Below are 21,243 nucleotides of genomic sequence, written 5' to 3' on the forward strand. Positions count from 1 at the left end.
AATAATCATAATCCTCCGCTATCCTTCTCAATCCAAATAACTGACTAACATGTCCACCACTCAAATTACTTTCATATTTCACTATACTAATTCACCACTAATCCTTTATGGATTCCGGAGTAGCGGGCCACACGCCGAAAAAGCACCTCTACGCCTCGTCAGGGGTACTAAGCACTATATAAATGCAATTACAATACAATACAATGTTGGCAAAGAAATTAGAACACAGACTAGCGTGTATGGAAGAAATTAGGCTCAAGAGAACTATCAAAGATATTCTGAGTGTTGTAGATAAGAAATGAGACAAGGAAAATAGGATTCATATAAATAGTTATAAAGAAGATGTCACTAATTATATAAATATCAAACAACTAGTTGGTATAGAAAATTGGTGGAAAGTGCTATCGATGCTGTATCTAAGGTCATCTTGCGAGTAATAAAAACTGTTTGGGGTTGAACAATACGTGCAAAATACATGGACTATATAATGAAGTATAGTAAAAATAATGACATCAAAGGGAAAATAAATGAAACAGGGAAGGAGTAAGATGGTTTTGAGGAGACAATTTTGCAGATAATTGGACAGACAAATAAGGGCACCCATAAATACGTGCCATTTTATGTTTAACAATGTACTTTTTTTATCATCCTGTGCTTGTCAGCACAGGCCAAATCAGCTCCACACATTCCCTGAATGGCCCTGTATAGGGTTGGAGTCCAAACCCGGAACACCTGGGACTACTTTCTGTAATCTTTACATCTTGAAAGGTGTTTATGACATTCAGGTGCAGGGGTCTTTTCTTCGGTGGTGGAGGGTTGTTTGCGTGCACTTACATGACGTGTATGTTTGGGAATTGGGAAATGGACTAGAAGACTGAGGGCTTAATCCCGGCTCTAGTATTTGTGCGTAGGCAAAAGCCAAATGCTCTTTAAATCTGCCACACACAGCGGATGTGGTTTCCTTCTGGCTCTGTAGCGCCTACGTCCATCTTCCTGCGCCCTCTCTTTTTTTTCACTCGGTGAACACGAGCTGAGAATCTTCCCTTTTGTTTTCTCGTCCTTAAACTGCTGTAGTTTTATTGAATTCATACTTTATCCAATTAACCCCCCATCACCGTGACGATTGTTCCCCGAGAGCCATGGTGCAATGCATTCAGCCGTTCTCCCTGAGTGACTTCACGCGCTGAAACAAGAAGCAGTGCAAAGCTCAGGCTTCTGGGGTGCGGAGGGCACCCCTCTATTACCCCCAGGTCCCTCCGTCCTCGACACCTTCATAATAACAAGTGGAGATAACCATCTCCCAACAGAAAAAAAGAACAGAGGCATGCTGGGACCCTAATACTGCCCCTCCCACCGGGAGTACATAAGCAGTACTTATCCCGTCAGTTCTTTTTTTCTGTCTTCGACAGAATGGACTGATGGTGTGCTGTGATGTTTGCTGCTCCTGCTCCTGCTGGGCTGGGTTGGCGTGCTGGTTCTTCTCTGCTCCCCCTGCCCGGCTGCCTGGCTTCGCAAGCAGGGGTGCTGTTTCCTGCTGTTTCTGCCTCCCGGCCTGCCTGGCCTGCTGGGAGGCATGGCTTCTTCCTGGCCGGTGTTCTGGAGTTTGCCGGCCCTTTGCGGCTGGTGCGCCGGCCTCTGCTTCTCTTCCGGGTCGGTGGGGCGCGTCTTCCTGGATCCTGGCTGCATGGAAGTCGGGTCGTGTTTCCGCTGCCTTCCTGGCCCTGACGTGGTTCCTGTTGTACGCTTGTGGCTGGTGTGGGGGGGGGCCTGGTTCGTGGGTCGGGCCTTCCTCCCGGGTGAGTTCCGCATAGTGGTCTTTTTTTCTGCCCCTTCTTTGCTGCTATGTGCTGTGGTCCCCGTTTGCACGCCCGGCGCTGGTGCTGGGCGCCGGGGGTCGTGCCTCTGTGCCGCGTCCTCGTCCTGGGGGTTGCTGGGGGGCGGCAGGTGCATGCTGGGGGTGTGGAGCTGACCGACCCTTCATGCTTCCGGCGCCCTGAGGCTGCTCAGCTGAGATCCGTCCCCGCCTGAGCTTGGACGTGTCACCAGGGCTGTGTAATCTCTAAGTTAGGGGAGACCTTGGGGGCAGATGGATGGAGGCGTGGGACCATGAGGCAATTGACGGGGGTTTGTGGCCGTCTTTCCTGCTCGCCCTGCACCCTGTGCTTGGATCGTTTTTCCTTCGGCTCTTTTTGGGCTGCTGGCTGCCGCTGTTGCGGCTTGGGTGTTGGGTTTCTGCCGGTGGTTCCTCTGCCTCCTGGGGGCCCGTTTTTTGGTCCCCTGGTGTCCTGTGTGTTGGGGGGGGGGGGGCTTTGTTCCTGCGGTTGGCCCCCCTCCTTCTGGGGTGTCCCGCTTGCCTCTACATGGGGGCCTGCGCTCTGGGTGTGTGTGGGGCGCTCTTCTGCAGTCCTGTGTGCTCCAGGTTTGGGCGATGCTTCTTCATGGCGTCTGCGGCTGTTTCTGTGCTTGCTGCATGTACTGCTGTGTTGGGTACGGACATATGTGTCAGGCCTGTGCACGCCCTGTGCCGTCCGGGTGGCCGTGTGATCTCCGGCGCCTGCTCTTGTGGGCTTCTTCTGCTGTTTGGCTGAGCCTTCTGGGGTCTCTTCCTTTCGGCGCTGTTCTGGAGCGTTGGTTTCTTCCTCGTGGGGGCTGGCTCTCTTATCCTGCCCCTCCCCGCGTTCCTGGTCTTGGCTGTGGTTTGGCTGGGCCTCGGGGTTTACCTTCCGGGGGTTTGCTTCCGTGGCCTCCTTCTTGCATGGCTGTTGCTCTCCATGCTGGCGGTGTGCCCTGTTGCCCGGGGGTTGGTCTTCCTCGCGGCGTGGTTGTTCTGTATGTTGCTCCTCGCTGGTGGCCTGCTGCGCCTGTGGGTCCTCCTTGTCTCCCTCCCCGCTGTGCTTCTTGCTTCTGGCTGGGTGGCCCTGGTTCGCCTTTGTTTGGGGTGCTCTGGGCTGCTTTTCTCCTCCTCCGGGCCGCCCTGCTGTGTCGCGCTCCCGGGGATGGGGTGTGTTGGTGGATGTGCCGGCTGCTGGGTGCCTCTTTGGAGTTCTCCAGGGCTCTTTTTCTCCCACACGCCACTGCCTCTTCCTTGGCTCCTCTTTTTTGTGGTCGGGGGCTGGGGGGGTTTGCTCTGCTGCTGCCTGCCCCTGCTCCTTGCTTCGCACGGGGGGCTTCTACTTCGGGGTGCTGGCCTGTTTTGGGGTTTGGTGCTCTTTTGTCTGCTCTGCCCCTCTGTTGCCTTTTTGTTTTGGCGCTGGCTTCCTTCACCTTGGTTTGGTTCCCTTCTGTGGTGCCTCCTTTGTGTGTTCCTCGCCCTTGGTCTCCGTGGTGGGGGTTTCTGCCTCCGGGCTTCTCCCCTTGGTTCGCTGCCTTCTGGTGGTGTCCCTGCTCCTGGCGGTGTTTTGCTTGCTCCTGGGGTTCCCTGTGTTGTGGGGTTTCTCCTGCCTGCTTGCTTCCCCTTGCCCTCTGCTGCTCTTGGACGGGGCTCGCCTTTCGTTTCCTCCGGACGGCAGTCTGTTGGGGTTTCGCTTCTGTTTCCCCTTCTTCGGGTTCCTTTGCAGCTCCCGGCCCCCGGTTGGTGGGGGGTCAGTGTTTTGGCTGGGGGGGCGGGGAGGGGGGCTCTGTTGCCTCCCCTGGGTTCCTGTTTGCCTGCGGCGTGTTTTCCCGCTTTCTTTCTGCCCCTCTGCTCCTCCTTCTGGAGGTGTCTCCTGGGTGGCTGTCGTGGCTTGGCGTTGGTTGTGCTGCTTCTGCCCCCTTTTTTTCCGGGTGGCCTTGCCTCCGCTGCAGGCTGCCTGTTGTGTTGTGGTCTGTGCTCCGCTTGCGGTGCGCCTCCGCTTCCTGGCTTCGGCTTGGTTGGTCAGGGTTTGGTCTGCGGAGACTTCTGGTTCCTCCCTTGGGGGGTGCCTGGTCCCTGTTCGGGTTCCGGGTGTCCTTCCTGGTGCTCTTGGGGCGTTCTGCCTGCGCCTGGGTATTTGGTGCTGCCTTGGCTGTGGCTGTTCTGTTCTCCTTTGCTTCGGGGGCGTGTGCCTACGGGTGTTGCCCCGGGACCTTTTTTGGTCTGGGTTGCTTCTGGGGTCTGGCTGCTTCTGTTCCTTGCTCCTGCCCGGGCTTTCCCTGTGCTTGCCTTTTGGCTTGCTTTGGGTGTTTTTCTGCCTGCTCCTCCTGGTGCTGCCTGGGTCCCTGCCGGGTTTGTTCCCGGTTGGGGGCCTCCTGTGGGTTTGGCTTCTCTGTCGGGGATGGTGGGGAGCTTGCTCTTCTTGCCCTGGTGCTTCCTCCCCCGGGGTTGTTTTTCCGGTGGTGTTTTCCCTTCTGGGCTCTGGTGTTCCTGCCTCCGCTGTTTGGGCCTGGCTGTCTTTTGCTGGTGCCGCGCCCTTGGCGGGGCTCCTGTTTTCCCCTCTCCGGGTCTCCTGTTCTCCCGGGTGGTGGCCTGGAGCCGTGCTGTCTTTTCTGCGCTGGCTGGGTGTCTGCTGGGGCTTTCTGCTCTTGCGTGTTGGTCCTTTTTTGGGCTCTGCGTCCTTGCCTGGGCTCTCTTTGTGTCCTGGCGGGGCGCTCTGCTGCTGTGGCCGCGCCTTGGTGGGTCCTTCTGGGCTTTTTTTCCTGCTGGCGGTTCTTGGCGGACTTCTTTCGCCTGTGTTGGGGCGTTTGTGGGGTCCTTTGACTCTGGTGGTCTGCGGGCTTCCTGTTTGTTCTGGTTGTCCTCGGTCTGGGCCTCCTGGGCTTCCTGGCTGTTTTTACCTGCTCTGGGGATGTGCTGCTGTGCGTTTTCTGGTTTTGGTGTCCTGGTTGGCTTCTGCCTCCCTTGTTTCTCCGGCCTTGGTCCCTGCTGTGGGGCTGTTGGGTGCCCTCCTCCCCCCCCCTCTCTCTGGGTGGGGTGTGGTTCCATGGTGCTCTTGCCTCGGTGGGATTCTCCGTCCTGGCTGCGGGTTGTCTGGGGTCTTCTGCTTGTTGGCCCTCTGCTTCCTCTGGCTTCCGCTTTGGCGGGTGTCTCTGTTCTCCGCCCTTTTGTGTGGTTAAGGCGGTGGTGTGCTGGGGGTCCAGGTTCCTCCCTGCCCTTTGCTGTGCCGTGGGCGCTGCGTGGGCTCGTTCCTGGGTTTTTGTTGCCTGTGCGGGTCCTCCTGCGTGGTCGGGTTGCTTGGCTCTGGTCCTGGCTTACCGGTTCTGTTGCCGTTCGTTGCCCTCTTTTTGCGGTTTGCTTGGCTCCTCTCAGGCGTTGCTGGGTTGGGGTCTTGTGGTGATGGTCTGGGTGCTGTGCTCCCTGGGGTTTCTTTTTCCTGCTGCTCCTGCACTTACTGCTGGTCTGGCCTGGGTATGTGGTTCCTGGACGGTCCTGTGTCTTCTGGGCGCCTTCTTTGTGCTGCTCTCTGTGCATCGTTGGGCGGCTGCTGGGGTTTCCCGGTTGCTCTGTGCTCCCCACGGATCACTGAAAGAATATCGACTACCAAAATATCGACTACCCAAAATATCGAGGAAAAAATATCTACAGCAAAAATATCGAGTTTGTATGTACAAACAGGTAAGTACAAAAATATCGAGTACAAAATATCGTTTACAAAAATATAGTTGTAAAAAATATCGTATTTACTAAAAACAGTGTTAAATTAAATTAATATTAATAATTAATTACTAAAATATACTTAAAATTACTTAAATTAACTTATAATAATTAAATAATTAATGAAAGTTAAATAAATATTTTTTTATTTCATATTTATTAAACATATATATATAGTAATAAAATATAATAAAATAATACCCAAAAACTGAAAACTGACCCTGAACCCTAAAAATACCCCTTTACCCAAAAACTGAAAACTGACTCTGAACCCTAAAAATACCCCTTTACCCAAAAACTGAAAACTGACCCTGAACCCTAAAAATACCCCTTTACCCAAAAACTGAAAACTGACCCTGAACCCTAAAAATACCCCTTTACCCAAAAACTGAAAACTGACCCTGAACCCTAAAAATACCCCTTTACCCAAAAACTGAAAACTGACCCTGAACCCTAAAAATACCCCTTTACCCAAAAACTGAAAACTGACCCTGAACCCTAAAAATACCCCTTTACCCAAAAACCCAAAACTGACTCTGAACCCTAAAAATACCCCTTTACCCAAAAACCCAAAACTGACCCTGAACCCTAAAAATAAAAACAATTTATTTTACTATCTATAGTATATACTTACATATTTTCACTTTCTATATTATTTACAGTCGATATTACTGCACTTACCTTAAAAACGATATTTTGGCTGTCGATATTCTGTCCAGTCGATATTTTGTCCAAACGATATTTTTTCCTCGATATTCTGTCCAAACGATATTTTGGAGTCGATATTATGTCTGTGCACCGCTCCCCACCTGCCTTGTGTTCCCTCCCTTTGGGGTTGGGTTTCATGGGCTTGTGGTCGTTTCTCTGTTCCCGACCTGGTTTTGTTTTCTTTGTTGCAGGTTTTCCGGTCTTGTTGGCCTCTCCTTGTTTGGTGGGCTTTTGACTGGGTTGTGGGGTTCTTCCCCGTCCCTGTCTTTTGGGCCGGGTTCTCGGTCCTGTTCGGCTCCTGGGTGCTTGTTGCTTCCTGGGCCTTCTCGGACGGTTTTCCTCCTCGGCTCACTTGGGCTCGAGTCCTTTCTTTTTGAGAGTTTGGCCGTGTTTTCGGCCCTGTGCTTCTCCTTCCTTTTGTTTAGAAAAAAAAAAATCTTTAGAAAAAACGTAGTGCTGGCCGTACAAATACTTTGTAACTTCTCCTTAATTGGAGTAACAAATCACCTGATGATTGAGGATTTGTATGGTAATTTTATTTATACCTTATGAATTATTCATTTTCAAGCAAAAATAGTTTGACGAAAAAGACATCCCATATATACACAATTATTCAAAAACTCGACAGTACAAAATTATGACACTACTACATAAAACATGAAGCAAAACATTTCATATGTACATTTCATATGTACATTTGCACAATATTCAAATTTGGTCAATGTCATATATACAAAATACCAAAATGTTCATATTATTGATGCAATTCCAATAAAGGAATGGTGAACACAATTAAGAGAAAATCAAGAAGAAATCAAAAGGAGAACAGATGAATCAGTAGCATGCACAATCTTAATCAGTGAGAGAAAACAAGAATACACTGAATCAATGTTTCAATCATTCAAGAGCGCTGTTCTCCAATAGGCCGACGCGTTTCGAACTCGAGATATGAATTAACGGGTTCTCATCAGGGCTGAGTGATTTTCCTTACAAAAAGGTCGTCGCACTTTTTCTATGGGGTTTCAGTTGAGAGGTTCAGTTACTTGTTATGGTCACTGCCTGGATATCTGAAGATGTTTGCATGGGGCATCTCAGGTGGTTACACAGGGGACTTGTGGCGCGCCCACCGGTATCAGTTGCGAGCCTGCGCTTGGTTTCCCGTGTTTTCAAAAACCTCCGTTGGTTATACCGGTGTATCACAGGTGATTTTCAAGCAGATCTGCGTATTTTAGTGCAGTGCGGGACCTTGAGTTCAGGTCACATATTTTGGACTGCTTGTTGCGAGTTCAGGGCTGCATCACTGAAGACTAAGTCAGATCGTGATTGAATCTTTTAGTTTTATGTTAAAGGCTCTCCTTCCAAGTGCTGGCGACCAAACATCAATGCGCCTTTAACATAAAACTAAAAGATTCAATCACGATCTGACTTAGGCTTGAAAATCACCTGTGATACACCGGTATAACCAACGGAGGTTTTTGAAAACACGGGAAACCAAGCGCAGGCTCGCAACTGATACCGGTGGGCGCGCCACAAGTCCCCTGTGTAACCACCTGAGATGCCCCATGCAAACATCTTCAGATATCCAGGCAGTGACCATAACAAGTAACTGAACCTCTCAACTGAAACCCCATAGAAAAAGTGCGACGACCTTTTTGTAAGGAAAATCACTCAGCCCTGATGAGAACCCGTTAATTCATATCTCGAGTTCGAAACGCGTCGGCCTATTGGAGAACAGCGCTCTTGAATGATTGAAACATTGATTCAGTGTATTCTTGTTTTCTCTCACTGATTAAGATTGTGCATGCTACTGATTCATCTGTTCTCCTTTTGATTTCTTCTTGATTTTCTCTTAATTGTGTTCACCATTCCTTTATTGGAATTGCATCAATAATATGAACATTTTGGTATTTTGTATATATGACATTGACCAAATTTGAATATTGTGCAAATGTACATATGAAATGTACATATGAAATGTTTTGCTTCATGTTTTATGTAGTAGTGTCATAATTTTGTACTGTCGAGTTTTTGAATAATTGTGTATATATGGGATGTCTTTTTCGTCAAACTATTTTTGCTTGAAAATGAATAATTCATAAGGTATAAATAAAATTACCATACAAATCCTCAATCATCAGGTGATTTGTTACTCCAATTAAGGAGAAGTTACAAAGTATTTGTACGGCCAGCACTACGTTTTTTCTAAAGATTTACATATGGTCCAGCTGCCCGTACGTCCCAGGACCTAACTCCCTGTTTATAACATCTCCTTCCTTTTGGGCGGGGTGCTTGTGCCTGCGCTCTGTTGGCCTTGTCTTTCTTTGGCTTCTTCAGGTTGTCTCATCTTCCTGGTGGGTCTACCTGGTCCTGTGTCCCTTCCTGCTGGTTCTGGCCTTGGCGGTCTTCTCCGGTGGGTTGTTTTGGCTGGTTTTGGTGTCCTGGTCCGGGTCCCCGTTGCTGGTTTCTCGGGATGGGGGCCTCCTTTTCGTGCCGCCCTGGACTTTTTCTTTGTCTCCGGTCCTTGTCCCTGTTGTCCTGTTCTGGGTTGCGGGCCGGGTGTTACCGGTAAGTAATAGGACATTTCTCGTCTACCAAACATGTACGAATGAGATAAACGTTGTAAACGCTGACTCTGATCAGTGTGGCCTCCTCCTTGCAGTAATATCAGGGCTACACCTTTGATTTGCAGCAGGTTCGCGGTTTCCTTTCCTCCTTCTCGGTGCTCCCTTGGGTGGCTGCTTTTGTTGTGGTTTCCTGGGTGTGCTTGTGCGTGCGGAAGGCCGGGTTTTCTGCTTTGGTATTCTCCACTTGTTATTATGAAGGTGTCGAGGACGGAGGGACCCGGGGGTAATGTCCTATTACTTACCGGTAATCTTCATTACTCCGGGTCCCGTAGTCCTCGACACCTTCATACGCCCCTCCCTCCCGGGCGGCCGGCATTCCTGTCTGGGCTTGGTTGTACAGACGGGATGCTGGGTAAGTACTGCTTATGTACTTCCGGTGGGAGGGGCAGTATTAGGATCCCAGCATGCCTCTGTTCTTTTTTTCTGTTGGGAGATGGTTATCTCCACTTGTTATTATGAAGGTGTCAAGGACTACGGGACCCGGAGTAATGAAGATTACCGGTAAGTAATAGGACATTTCTCGTCTACCAAACATGTAGGAATGAGATAAACGTTGTAAACGCTGACTCTGATCAGTGTGGCCTCCTCCTTGCAGTAATATCAGGGCTACACCTTTGATTTGCAGCAGGTTTGCGGTTTCATCATCCAGGGAGCGTCACGGGGCAGGAGTAACCAATGAGTGAGGCGCACCAATGTAATTTCTGACTAGGAGTGGCCGCCCGCTCGCGGAACTCTGCGGAATTCGGCTGTGTTTTTAGTCCCTCCGCCAGTGGGTAACAGAGACCCCCAGCAGGCCCCGCAGTGTGAGGGGGCCTGAGCTCCGGGGCTTCCCATCAGCGCAGTACCCTTGCCTGAGAGCTCCTGAGTGAGTCCGGAGGGGGCCCATCCATGTACATTGCAGGGGGACTCCTTAAATTCTGCCACGGGGCAGATGAAATGCGTCAAAAAGCTTAAGGTCAGTGTTGGAGATTTAGTCCGAGTTAAGGCTCCCAAAGGTCATGAGCAGTTTTCCAAATGTAGCAGACCTAGGAGAGTTGTGAAGGTTTTCAGGATTGATATTAAGACAGAGGGCTATCGCATTTGCAACCCAAACATGATTGTGAAATACAGCGGATGTGATGAGAATCTGCCTGAAAGATGTCAGAACTGTGAAGAGTCAAAAGCATTGAAGACAAGGAGAATTGACAGAAAGGTTAAGACGTTATATAATCAAAAGATATATGTTCCATACCAATATCATTCTGTGTGAATATTATGTGGTTGTTTAGTTATGTGATAAGAAGGGAGAGGTGTGGTCTCTTGAGTAGGTCAGAGGATTCCAGATGCTGTGATGTGTGGTAGAATGTGGGACCTTTCAGAGTTTAGATGATGCGCTTCACAGAAACACTCGTACAATAACTCCTCATCACTTGAGTCAGCTGCTCACACCTTATAGCAAGCCGTACTCTTGGAAATGTCCCCGTTGATGCTGGCTTCCAATAGTTTCCTTGGCCGACCGAGGCCTCATGACTAGCGGCCCCGTGCTCCCTGTACTGCATTGTAGCATCGTGTTGGAACACAAGATTTCACTTTACTTATGACTATTTCCTGAGTAAGGTATTGTTATTTATTTCACCACTAAGCTGAGCATCCTCATTGGTTTACATGCAGCTGAAGTTCTTACGTACTCTGATGTCATGGTTACTTCCAGGATGTCCCTTCATTTCCATAGTCCTGACGAAGCCCCATCATTTTACTAGGAGGGGTTGAAACATGTCGACAAGCTATTGTAACAAACAGAAAATATGTCTGTTTCATCCAATAAAAAAAATGTTGTAGTACCTTCAACAGTTGTCTGTTACTGTGATAAAAAAACGTTGTGTATTTCTGCAGTGTAGTCACACAAAAACCTTGGGTTTGATACTGGGGACATATTGCATTAAGTGTTTGATTGTTATGGTAATTGTTTTTTTTGGGGGTGGGGGTATTTTGTTTCATGCTTGAACAAGTATAAATAAAACAGTACTTCTCTTTATACCAGGAGTGGCTGGCTGTGTTCTAATTTCCAAATGTGTTATTTTACCTGTACTTACATAACACTGTTCAGAGCATGGACTACCTCGTTATTTTGTAAAGGATGCCAGGGTGAACCGCTGCTGCCTGGTATTTGACAGATGAGTGAGAGCAGACCCGAGTCCTGGGTAGAGGGTTGTAATGGAATGCAGAAGGGTGGGGGGGGGGCACACTCTGCGCAGCATGTCTTTACACTCCAAGGGACAGTAAGGAACAGCCATGGACAGTAGAGGAGCCCAGATCAGCTGCATGTTTTACACCCCCCACGGGCAGTAAGGGACAGACATGGGCAGTGGAGGAGCCCAGGTCAGCAGCATTTCTTTACACCCCGCGGACAGTAAGGGGCAGACACCGACTGTAAGGGACAGGCCTGGGCAGTGGCGGCACCCAGATCAGCCGCATGTCTTTACACCCCCACGGACAGTAAGGGACAGGCAAGGACAGTAGAGGAGCCCAGATCAGCAGCGTGTCCTTACACTCCCACGGACAGAAATGGACAGGCACGGACTGTAAAGGGCCGGAAGGCACACACTGCAAAATGTATCTTGACACCCCCCACGGACAGTAAGGGACACACACCGACTGTAAGTGGGGGGATACATCAGCAGCAAGTCTTTACACTCCCACGGACAGTAAGGGAAAGGCATAGACCGGAGAGGAGCCAGATCAGCAGCGTGTCTTTCAATGTCCACAAACAATAAGGGACAGTCACGGATTGTAAAGCGGCGGAGGAGCTGAAATCAGCAGCATGTATTTACACCCCCACGGACAGTAAGGGGCAGGCATGGACAGTGGAGGAGCTGAAATCAGCAGCATGTATTTACACCCCCACGGACAGTAAGGGGCAGGCATGGACAGTGGAGGAGCTGAAATCAGCAGCATGTATTTACACCCCCACGGACAGTAAAGGCCAGGCATGGACAGTGGAGGAGCTGAAATCAGCAGCATGGATTTACACCCCCACGGACAGTAAGGGGCAGGCATGGACAGTGGAGGAGCTGAAATCAGCAGCATGTATTTACACCCCCACGGACAGTAAGGGGCAGGCATGGACAGTGGAGGAGCTGAAATCAGCAGCATGTATTTACGCCCCCACGGACAGTAAAGGCCAGGCATGGACAGTGGAGGAGCTGAAATCAGCAGCATGGATTTACACCCCCACGGACAGTAAGGGGCAGGCATGGACAGTGGAGAAGCTGAAATCAGCAGCATGGATTTACACCCCCACGGACAGTAAAGGCCAGGCATGGACAGTGGAGGAGCTGAAATCAGCAGCATGGATTTACACCCCCATGGACAGTAAGGGGCAGGCATGGACAGTGGAGAAGCTGAAATCAGCAGCATGTATTTACGCCCCCACGGACAGTAAGGGGCAGGCATGGACAGTGGAGGAGCAGAAGTCAGCAGCATGTATTTACGCCCCCACGGACAGTAAGGGGCAGGCATGGACAGTGGAGAAGCTGAAATCAGCAGCATGGATTTACACCCCCACGGACAGTAAGGGGCAGGCATGGACAGCGGAGGAGCTGAAATCAGCCGCATGGATTTACACCCCCACGGACAGTGAGGGGCAGGCATGGACAGCGGAGGAGCTGAAATCAGCAGCATGGATTTACACCCCCACGGACAGTAAGGGGCAGGCATGGACAGTGGAGGAGCTGAAATCAGCAGCATGGATTTACACCCCCACGGACAGTAAGGGGCAGGCATGGACAGCGGAGGAGCTGAAATCAGCAGCATGGATTTACACCCCCACGGACAGTAAGGGGCAGGCATGGACAGCGGAGGAGCTGAAATCAGCAGCATGGATTTACACCCCCACGGACAGTAAAGGCCAGGCATGGACAGTGGAGGAGCTGAAATCAGCAGCATGGATTTACGCCCCCACGGACAGTAAGGGGCAGGCATGGACAGCGGAGGAGCTCAAATCAGCAGCATGGATTTACACCCCCACGGACAGTAAAGGCCAGGCATGGACAGTGGAGGAGCTGAAATCAGCAGCATGGATTTACACCCCCACGGACAGTAAGGGGCAGGCATGGACAGTGGAGAAGCTGAAATCAGCAGCATGTATTTACGCCCCCACGGACAGTAAGGGGCAGGCATGGACAGTGGAGGAGCAGAAGTCAGCAGCATGTATTTATGCCCCCACGGACAGTAAGGGGCAGGCATGGACAGTGGAGAAGCTGAAATCAGCAGCATGTATTTACGCCCCCACGGACAGTAAGGGGCAGGCATGGACAGTGGAGGAGCAGAAGTCAGCAGCATGTATTTACACCCCCACGGACAGTAAGGGGCAGGCATGGACAGTGGAGGAGCAGAAGTCAGCAGCATGTATTTACGCCCCCACGGACAGTAAGGGGCAGGCATGGACAGCGGAGGAGCTGAAATCAGCAGCCTGGATTTACACCCCCACGGACAGTAAAGGCCAGGCATGGACAGTGGAGGAGCTGAAATCAGCAGCATGGATTTACACCCCCACGGACAGTAAGGGGCAGGCATGGACAGTGGAGAAGCTGAAATCAGCAGCATGTATTTACGCCCCCACGGACAGTAAGGGGCAGGCATGGACAGTGGAGGAGCAGAAGTCAGCAGCATGTATTTACGCCCCCACGGACAGTAAGGGGCAGGCATGGACAGTGGAGGAGCTGAAATCAGCAGCATGGATTTACACCCCCACGGACAATAAAGGCCAGACATGGACAGTGGAGGAGCTGAAATCAGCAACATGTATTTACGCCCCCACGGACAGTAAGGGGCAGGCATGGACAGCGGAGGAGCTGAAATCAGCAGCATGGATTTACACCCCCACGGACAGTAAGGGGCAGGCATGGACAGCGGAGGAGCTGAAATCAGCAGCATGGATTTACACCCCCACGGACAGTAAAGGCCAGGCATAGACAGTGGAGGAGCTGAAATCAGCAGCATGGATTTACACTCCCACGGACAATAAGGGGCAGGCATGGACAGTGGAGAAGCTGAAATCAGCAGCATGTATTTACGCCCCCACGGACAGTAAGGGGCAGGCATGGACAGTGGAGGAGCTGAAATCAGCAGCATGGATTTACACCCCCACGGACAGTAAGGGGCAGGCATGGACAGTGGAGGAGCTGAAATCCGCAGCATGGATTTACACCCCCACGGACAGTAAGGGGCAGGCATGGACAGCGGAGGAGCTGAAATCAGCAGCATGGATTTACACCCCCACGGACAGTAAAGGCCAGGCATGGACAGCGGAGGAGCTGAAATCAGCAGCATGGATTTACACCCCCACGGACAGTAAGGGGCAGGCATGGACAGTGGAGAAGCTGAAATCAGCAGCATGTATTTACGCCCCCACGGACAGTAAGGGGCAGGCATGGACAGTGGAGGAGCTGAAATCAGCAGCATGGATTTACACCCCCACGGAGAGTAAGGGGCAGGCATGGACAGTGGAGGAGCTGAAATCAGCAGCATGTATTTACGCCCCCACGGACAGTAAGGGGCAGGCATGGACAGTGGAGGAGCAGAAGTCAGCAGCATGTATTTACGCCCCCACGGACAGTAAGGGGCAGGCATGGACAGCGGAGGAGCTGAAATCAGCAGCATGTATTTACACCCCCACGGACAGTAAGGGGCAGGCATGGACAGTGGAGAAGCTGAAATCAGCAGCATGTATTTACGCCCCCACGGACAGTAAGGGGCAGGCATGGACAGTGGAGGAGCTGAAATCAGCAGCATGGATGTACACCCCCACGGACAGTAAGGGCCAGGCATGGACAGTGGAGGAGCTGAAATCAGCAGCATGCATTTACACCCCCACGGACAGTAAGGGGCAGGCATGGACAGCGGAGGAGCTGAAATCAGCAGCATGGATTTACGCCCCACGTACAGTAAGGGGCAGGCATGGACAGTGGAGAAGCTGAAATCAGCAGCATGGATTTACACCCCCACGGACAGTAAGGGGCAGGCATGGACAGCGGAGGAGCTGAAATCAGCAGCATGGATTTACGCCCCCACGGACAGTAAGGGGCAGGCATGGACAGCGGAGGAGCTGAAATCAGCAGCATGGATTTACACCCCACGGACAGTAAGGGGCAGGCATGGACAGCGGAGGAGCTGAAATCAGCAGCATGTATTTACACCCCCACGGACAGTAGGGTGCAGGGACGGCTGCGCAGGAGCGGAGTGCACACACCACCAGCATGTCTTTAAATGCCCACGGACAGTAAGGACACCCACGAGGGGAACACCCACCCACGCAGGGACAGAGATGGCCCCCACTGAGCGTCCATGTGCAGAGGATCACAGCTCATGCTCACAGCACCGCAGACCTGGCTGCGCCCCAGCTCTGCCCTAGATTCCTGCTCCCGCGCACACGGAGCGCAAGGGAGGAGCGCAGCATATTAATGCACCGTGGGTTCAGCAGTACCCCAGCTCTGCAGCACTGCACCTCTCCCTGCAGCCCTGGGCACGCTGCCTGGCACGGGCCAGGCGCGCATGTTTTACCGCAACACAGCGAGGCTACGTGACGGCTGAGAAGCGTGGGACAGCGGAGCCCTGGTCAGGCTGGCACAGGTCTGACCATGCGCAGGAACGGGGGCACCCAGACCCGTGACGGAGGATGCCAGCACGCACCTCCCACCCTCTGAGCCCCCGCAGCCCCCGCCCCCTTCGGCCGAGCGCCAGACCTGCCGCATGCACCAATGTCTGCGGGAGACGAGGGCCCTCCCTCCCGCCGAGGCGGTGCGGGCGAGCTTCGGTAGCGCTTGGACGGGGCAGACTGTGAGGGAGGCGCACGGCGGCCTCCTGGCCTGGCGCTCTCACGGGTCCGCAAAAGAAGTTAAAAAACCCACTGAGCAAGACACACCTCAGTAAAATGCACACGACCCCCTCCGACAGGAGACCTTTGTCCTTCGAAGGCTCTGTCGGTTCGGCGGCTCCTGCAGGGCTCTGTTTGCGCGTAATTTACATCCGAGTGTAATTTTCCTGCTTTGATGCCGTGCAAAAGAATTGGGTAATGAGTGGAACTTGGTGGGTAATGGTACCATTTGATATTGAAGTGCCAAGAAGCAAACTAAAAATACAATTCAGCAAGTAGCTGCCCAGCGTTTTAGCAATTATCGAGTGCCCATAAAACCCTTTATCAAATCCCGGTATATGATTCCTGAACACCAACAGGCGAGAACGGGGTAGAGGTGTTGAAAGGGGGCGGGGGTGTGTACAGGGATGAGCTGCCTTACCACAGCATCATATATGCACGAAAGAGGAAACCCAAGATACGTGGTCCGCCCAGACCTCTCATAAGGCATATGCCTTGCACTTTCCTGAGCCCCAATCTGCTGCACAAAACGTATTTATTGATTTTAGTGAAAGCAGGCCTGCTGTCTTCTTTAATAAAGAGACAGCTTACATGGACGTACCAGACGGTGCCACACACCATGTTTCCTCTCACTTGGAGTAAATGTACCTAGGAAGAGGTGCGTATGGCACCTGTTAAAAAACAGAAGAGGCGCCCATCACGTTTTTGCCCTAGACTTCGCAGAAACTTCCGACAGGCTGGTGCCAGCCAAGCCGTGGACCCTATTATAATACTGGGAGAGACAGCTCTGCCCAGAAGGCCGCACCCGGTGCTATTAAATGTCGGGCTCTTCAGTCCACTACTACCCCTTTAGTCACTGTTGGCAGCCCCTGCTTTCTACCTCTGCGACGCTTTATTTCCGCTTAATCTATCCCTCGTTTCTGTGTTTTACCTTCTCTTGCTCACTGTCAATATATGATGAGGAAAGATACGGGCAGGTCCCCAAAATTGCCACCACCGGCTCAAATTAAGCACTGGAAAGGATAACAAAGTCCCGTCTTAGTATTTCTAAAGGTGCTTCAGACACCAGTAACTTGTTAACATGTAGGTTGGATGTCAAAAGTAACCTGCAGTAACTTATTACGGGCTGTACACTAGTGGTGGCCAAGCCCGGAAGTTGATAGGGAGGGCTGAGCCAGACACAGCCAGTCTCAGCCACCAATCAGAAGATAGGGTGAGGGGTGCACCTGCATCCTCACGTGCATTACATGTCACATTTTCTACCTGTGAGTTTCAGGAAGGAGGCGGTGGCCGCCCCGTGGCAAGACCCTGGTAATTTGACTTGATAGATGCATTTGTTGATGGGGGAGGGTGTGACGAGGCATGCCCTTTGCGTCTGTTTCAAAAACCTGCATTATTCCAAACCCATAGTGCCCCAAGGCGCTTCTTTGATTTAAAGTTTACACTTCGGGTCGCCGCCCTCCATGCCCCTGGCTTTGTTATCTGTGCCACATCTTTGCCCGTCTAGACTATTGCTCAGCATCCTTCCTGTTTGGCCCACGCGCACACGTCTTCACATTGCTGCACGCGCAGGTCGCCGCTCCCTAGATATTCCTTTGATGCGTGCACAGGTTTAGTCTAGAAATGGGTGTGTCCCGCACGCGTTGATTGGCAGCTTGGCCGCTTTTGACGACCATTAGCTTTTACTTCCTTGATCCAAGCCCCGGTGTTGAATCCCTGATGGGGGGAGACCAAAATGTGAATTTTAAAACAAAAGGCGAGGGGGAAAACCGTCCCTTTAAAATGATGCTGATACTTACTCGGTGCACCGGAAGCTGGTTTAAACAAGGATAACTAATTCACGTGTCATTCCTAACTGTTAAATCCCTGTATTTCCCAGAAGTCTATAAGAAACCTATCAAAAAGGGGACATAGGTACAGAAACGAATCAATGGGCCAACTTCCTCCCTCCCCATCCCTGGTCCACGGGTGTCCTGAAATCTACTCCCACCACACCCCACGGCTGCTGATCCCAGATGCTACTCCCCCTCTCTGAAGGCCACACAAGGAGTAGAGGCGGTAGTATTGAATGTATGTGTTTACAATAAGACACTTTCATTGGCTGTTGACAACTCCAGTCAGAACCTAATGCCTTCCCACTCTGTCTCCCTATTGTCAAAGTTTGGGTTTACTTGTGTACATACTGCCTACACATCGAAAAATACAGCACATTGTATCTTATACTAATGCCTCACTCACTTCCAGGGTCTAATTGGGACAGAAAATAGATCCAGGCACTAAAAATAAAACTGTCCTCTTATTAGTGAGTCAGGTAGCTAAAAAAAGAGGCCAATGTTTTCCTCTGGGGCAGGGTTTGAACTTTTGATGGCAAGCTAAGTGTTTTGGAAGGTATGGAAGACTGCATGGATTTGGTTTTGATGCAGCCAAAGTTTTTTTTTTTAACAGCAGGGAAATAGGCAGTGAAACCAACCCAGCAGGCGCACGAGCAGCCAAAAAGCACAGGCCACACAAGGATCTGTGAGACCAGCCCTTCAGGCACTGCCTTATTGCCCTACAGGCCAGCCCGACCCTGCTAACCTTCTAATAAATAGAATATTTGTTTCACCTATGTTGGAATTACCCCCAGGATAGACCCCATGTGGTCAGGGTGACTTCTAGCACCCCAAAAGATCTGCTGGCATAAAGTTGCTACAATATTTGCAAGATTTCTTGTTTTTTATATTCTAATAAATCCCCGCTGTGTTGTTTCTGCAAAAAATCTACAGGTCTATGTGTGAAAGCTCCATTGCATCACCAAGACATTTATTGAGGTTACCTATGTATTATATGGAATAAAATACCCCCAACCATATATAATAATTATATTGGACGTCATCCTCGAGCTCTACGGCCTACAACTTGAGTCTCTCAATGCTCGTATACAAAATACAAAACTCTCCTGTGACCAGCCGCATCATACATGTACATATGTTCTATATGGTTCCATGTTGATATGCAGAGCTGACGCCATCTTACCTTGGTCTGGGGCAGGTGGCCCATGTTGCCGGGCGAGGGCGAGTGCTGCACCTCCGCGTCCTGCTGCTCGGGGTCCTTCTCCGTGATCTCTGTCATGGCTTCGGGGTCCAGGGGTCCCACGGGGGTCTGCTGGGATCCCAGTGGGGTGAGGCTCGCGGAGCCCTCTCAGCAGTCTAAGTCCAGCTCGAGGGGTCTGGAGCTGCCCCCGACCCCCTGGCGTGGGACGGACCCGGCACTGCGGGTTACATGAGAGGGGACAGCGCCAGGGCCGGAACGGGTCAGTCCCAGGTGGACCGCGGGTCTCTTGTCTTCTCTCAGTGGGGTGAGTACAACTGTTTGCAGGGGCAGTGTGCGGCCCAATCCAACTCAGAGTCAGGCGTAGGATGACGTGAGGCGGGAGGGCTTGCTTCGCAGCGCCAGTGCCTGGCCCTTTCCTCGCTCAGTGCCAAGTGAACTGCAAGGACTGTGCCTGGCGCCCTCCTTCTTCAGTGCCAGGTGAGATTCATGGGCATTGCCAAGCTCTGTACACCTTCAGTGCCAGGTAAAGTCCAAATATAGTGCCTGGCACACTCTCCCTTCAATGCCAGCCGTGAAACAACTTTCAAGTGCAGTGCCCGTCAGTGCCAGGTGAGTTTCAAGAACGGTGACCCGGACTCTACACCTTACGTTGCAGATAGATTGCAGGGAAGGCGCCCGGTCCTCGCCTCTTCTAGTGCCTGGTTTGTAGTGCTTCGCAGGGGTGGTGCCTGGTCTCTTCTCTTCCAGTGCCAGGTACACACTGACTTGTAAGGACAGTATCCGGGTCTCGCCTTTCTCAGAACCAGGTGTGCGCGGAGGCGGAGGAATAATGCCTGGTCCTGTCGTCCAGTGCAAGGTATACAGTGAGTTTCCAGGATAGTGTCTGGTTCTCTCCTCTTTCAATACCAGGTGAGTTGCACGGATAGTGCCTGGCCCCAGTGCCAGGTATACTGCGAGTTTCCAAAGCAGCGCCTGGTTCTCTTCTCTGACGCTGTCAGATGGTGCACAATTGCTTCCGGTCAGAGAGCCTGGTACTCTCTCCGTTCAGTTCTCAGTGACTTGAATGTACAGTGCCCGGTCCATTTAGTGCCAGATACAATGGCTTGCGTGGTAGTGCCTGATACTTTCTTTCAATACCAGGTGAGTTGCACGGATAGTGCCTGGCCCCCCATGTGCACAGTGAGGCGCTAGCGCAGTGGCTGCTTCTTCTGTGCCAGGTGAATTCCGTGGATGGTTCCTGGTAGAAAATGCGGTGCCTGCCAGGTCGTGTCAGCCCCGCCGTGGGTGCATCGGTCACTCCGTCTTCACACCCTGAGGTCGGTGGGCGGGGGGGCGAAGGGTGCTGCGCCTCACAAATGGAGCTCTAGGCGCTTGCCTGAGTCCCGCCTGTGCAGTGCGCCGCGAGGCGCCTCTTACGGAGTGAGGCGCTTGTGCAGCTAGGATGGATGGCTGCGCCTTCTAGTGTCCTGAACCCCTGTTCTTTCACGCCGATGTTGTCTCTCTTGATGCTGCGGTTCCCCGGCACTAACCTCCCTGGTCCTCCCGCCCCTGGTGCTGCCTCCGTGGTCCTCTCGTCCTCCCTGGAATGCCGGCCCTCCCTGATGCGCCTCTCCCGGCTCTGCGGCTTGTACATCAGTTGTAACTTTGATTTAGGAGCCTGTCTGGCCCCGCCCTGTGCACTGGCCTCCGCGTGACTCATACCACTTCGCGCACGAACCGCGCCCTCTCATTGGCTTGCCCAGGAGGAGGGGCGGGGCTCCGAGAGGAGAGTAAAACAGTGAGAGTGAAATCACTGCAGCACCGTGCCCCCCGGACTCTAGCCGCCTCCCTCCAGCGCATTCCTCCGTCGTATTTTCTGCTTGTTTTTCATTTTTTTCCTTTCCCTTTCGTTCGTGTGTTTTATTATAACCGTTGTTCTTTCTTTTCTTCTTAATTTATGACCACTCCTCCTTCTCTCTTCATTTCTTTATTGAGCATTATTTTTTCATTTATTCTCCCTATCGATGTATTTTATTCTGTTCTTTGTCTTCATATCTCATTTCTATTTCGTTCTCTGCCTTTTATTAGCTATATATTATTATATCTCAGCCCTTTTTTTCTCTCTTCGTTTTCTTTCATTCTTTTCCCTTCCTTTTCCATTCCTTTCTTCACTTTCTTCTTTACGTCCTTTTCATTATTTTCTTCCTTCCTCATCTTTTTTTCTTCTCTTTTTCTCTCACTTCTTATTCTCTTTTGTTTTCTGTTATTCACTCTATATTTCCTTTTTTGTGTTTTTCTTTTGTTCTTTTTATATTTCTTTCACATTTTCTTCTTCCCTTCCTTTCTTTCTTAATTACTTGGTTTGTGCACTGCTTCAATTTCTTTTGTCTCTCCTTTCACCCTGTCTTTTTGTATTTTCTTCAGTTTTTTTGTTTCATCTACTTTTTTTCTTTTTCTGACTTTTGTATTTTTCATTCACTCCTACATCATTTCGTCTA

General features: G+C 51.2%; 1 protein-coding gene across 1 annotated transcript in view; it reads right to left on the reverse strand.

Annotated features, from left to right (window-relative positions):
- STAC2 (SH3 and cysteine rich domain 2) overlaps positions 1-20,374 on the reverse strand; it is a 296,870-nt gene extending 276,496 nt beyond the window's left edge. Inside the window, exon 1 of the mRNA XM_078645641.1 lies at positions 18,749-20,374. Within this exon, the coding sequence (XP_078501767.1) occupies positions 18,749-18,844 (96 nt within the window). The 5' untranslated portion in view covers positions 18,845-20,374. The remainder of the gene's footprint in view (positions 1-18,748) is intronic.
- Positions 20,375-21,243: the final 869 nt, after the last annotated feature.

Source organism: Lissotriton helveticus, chromosome 5_1 (genome assembly GCF_964261635.1).
Source record: "Lissotriton helveticus chromosome 5_1, aLisHel1.1, whole genome shotgun sequence".
Taxonomy (NCBI): Eukaryota; Metazoa; Chordata; class Amphibia; order Caudata; family Salamandridae; genus Lissotriton; species Lissotriton helveticus.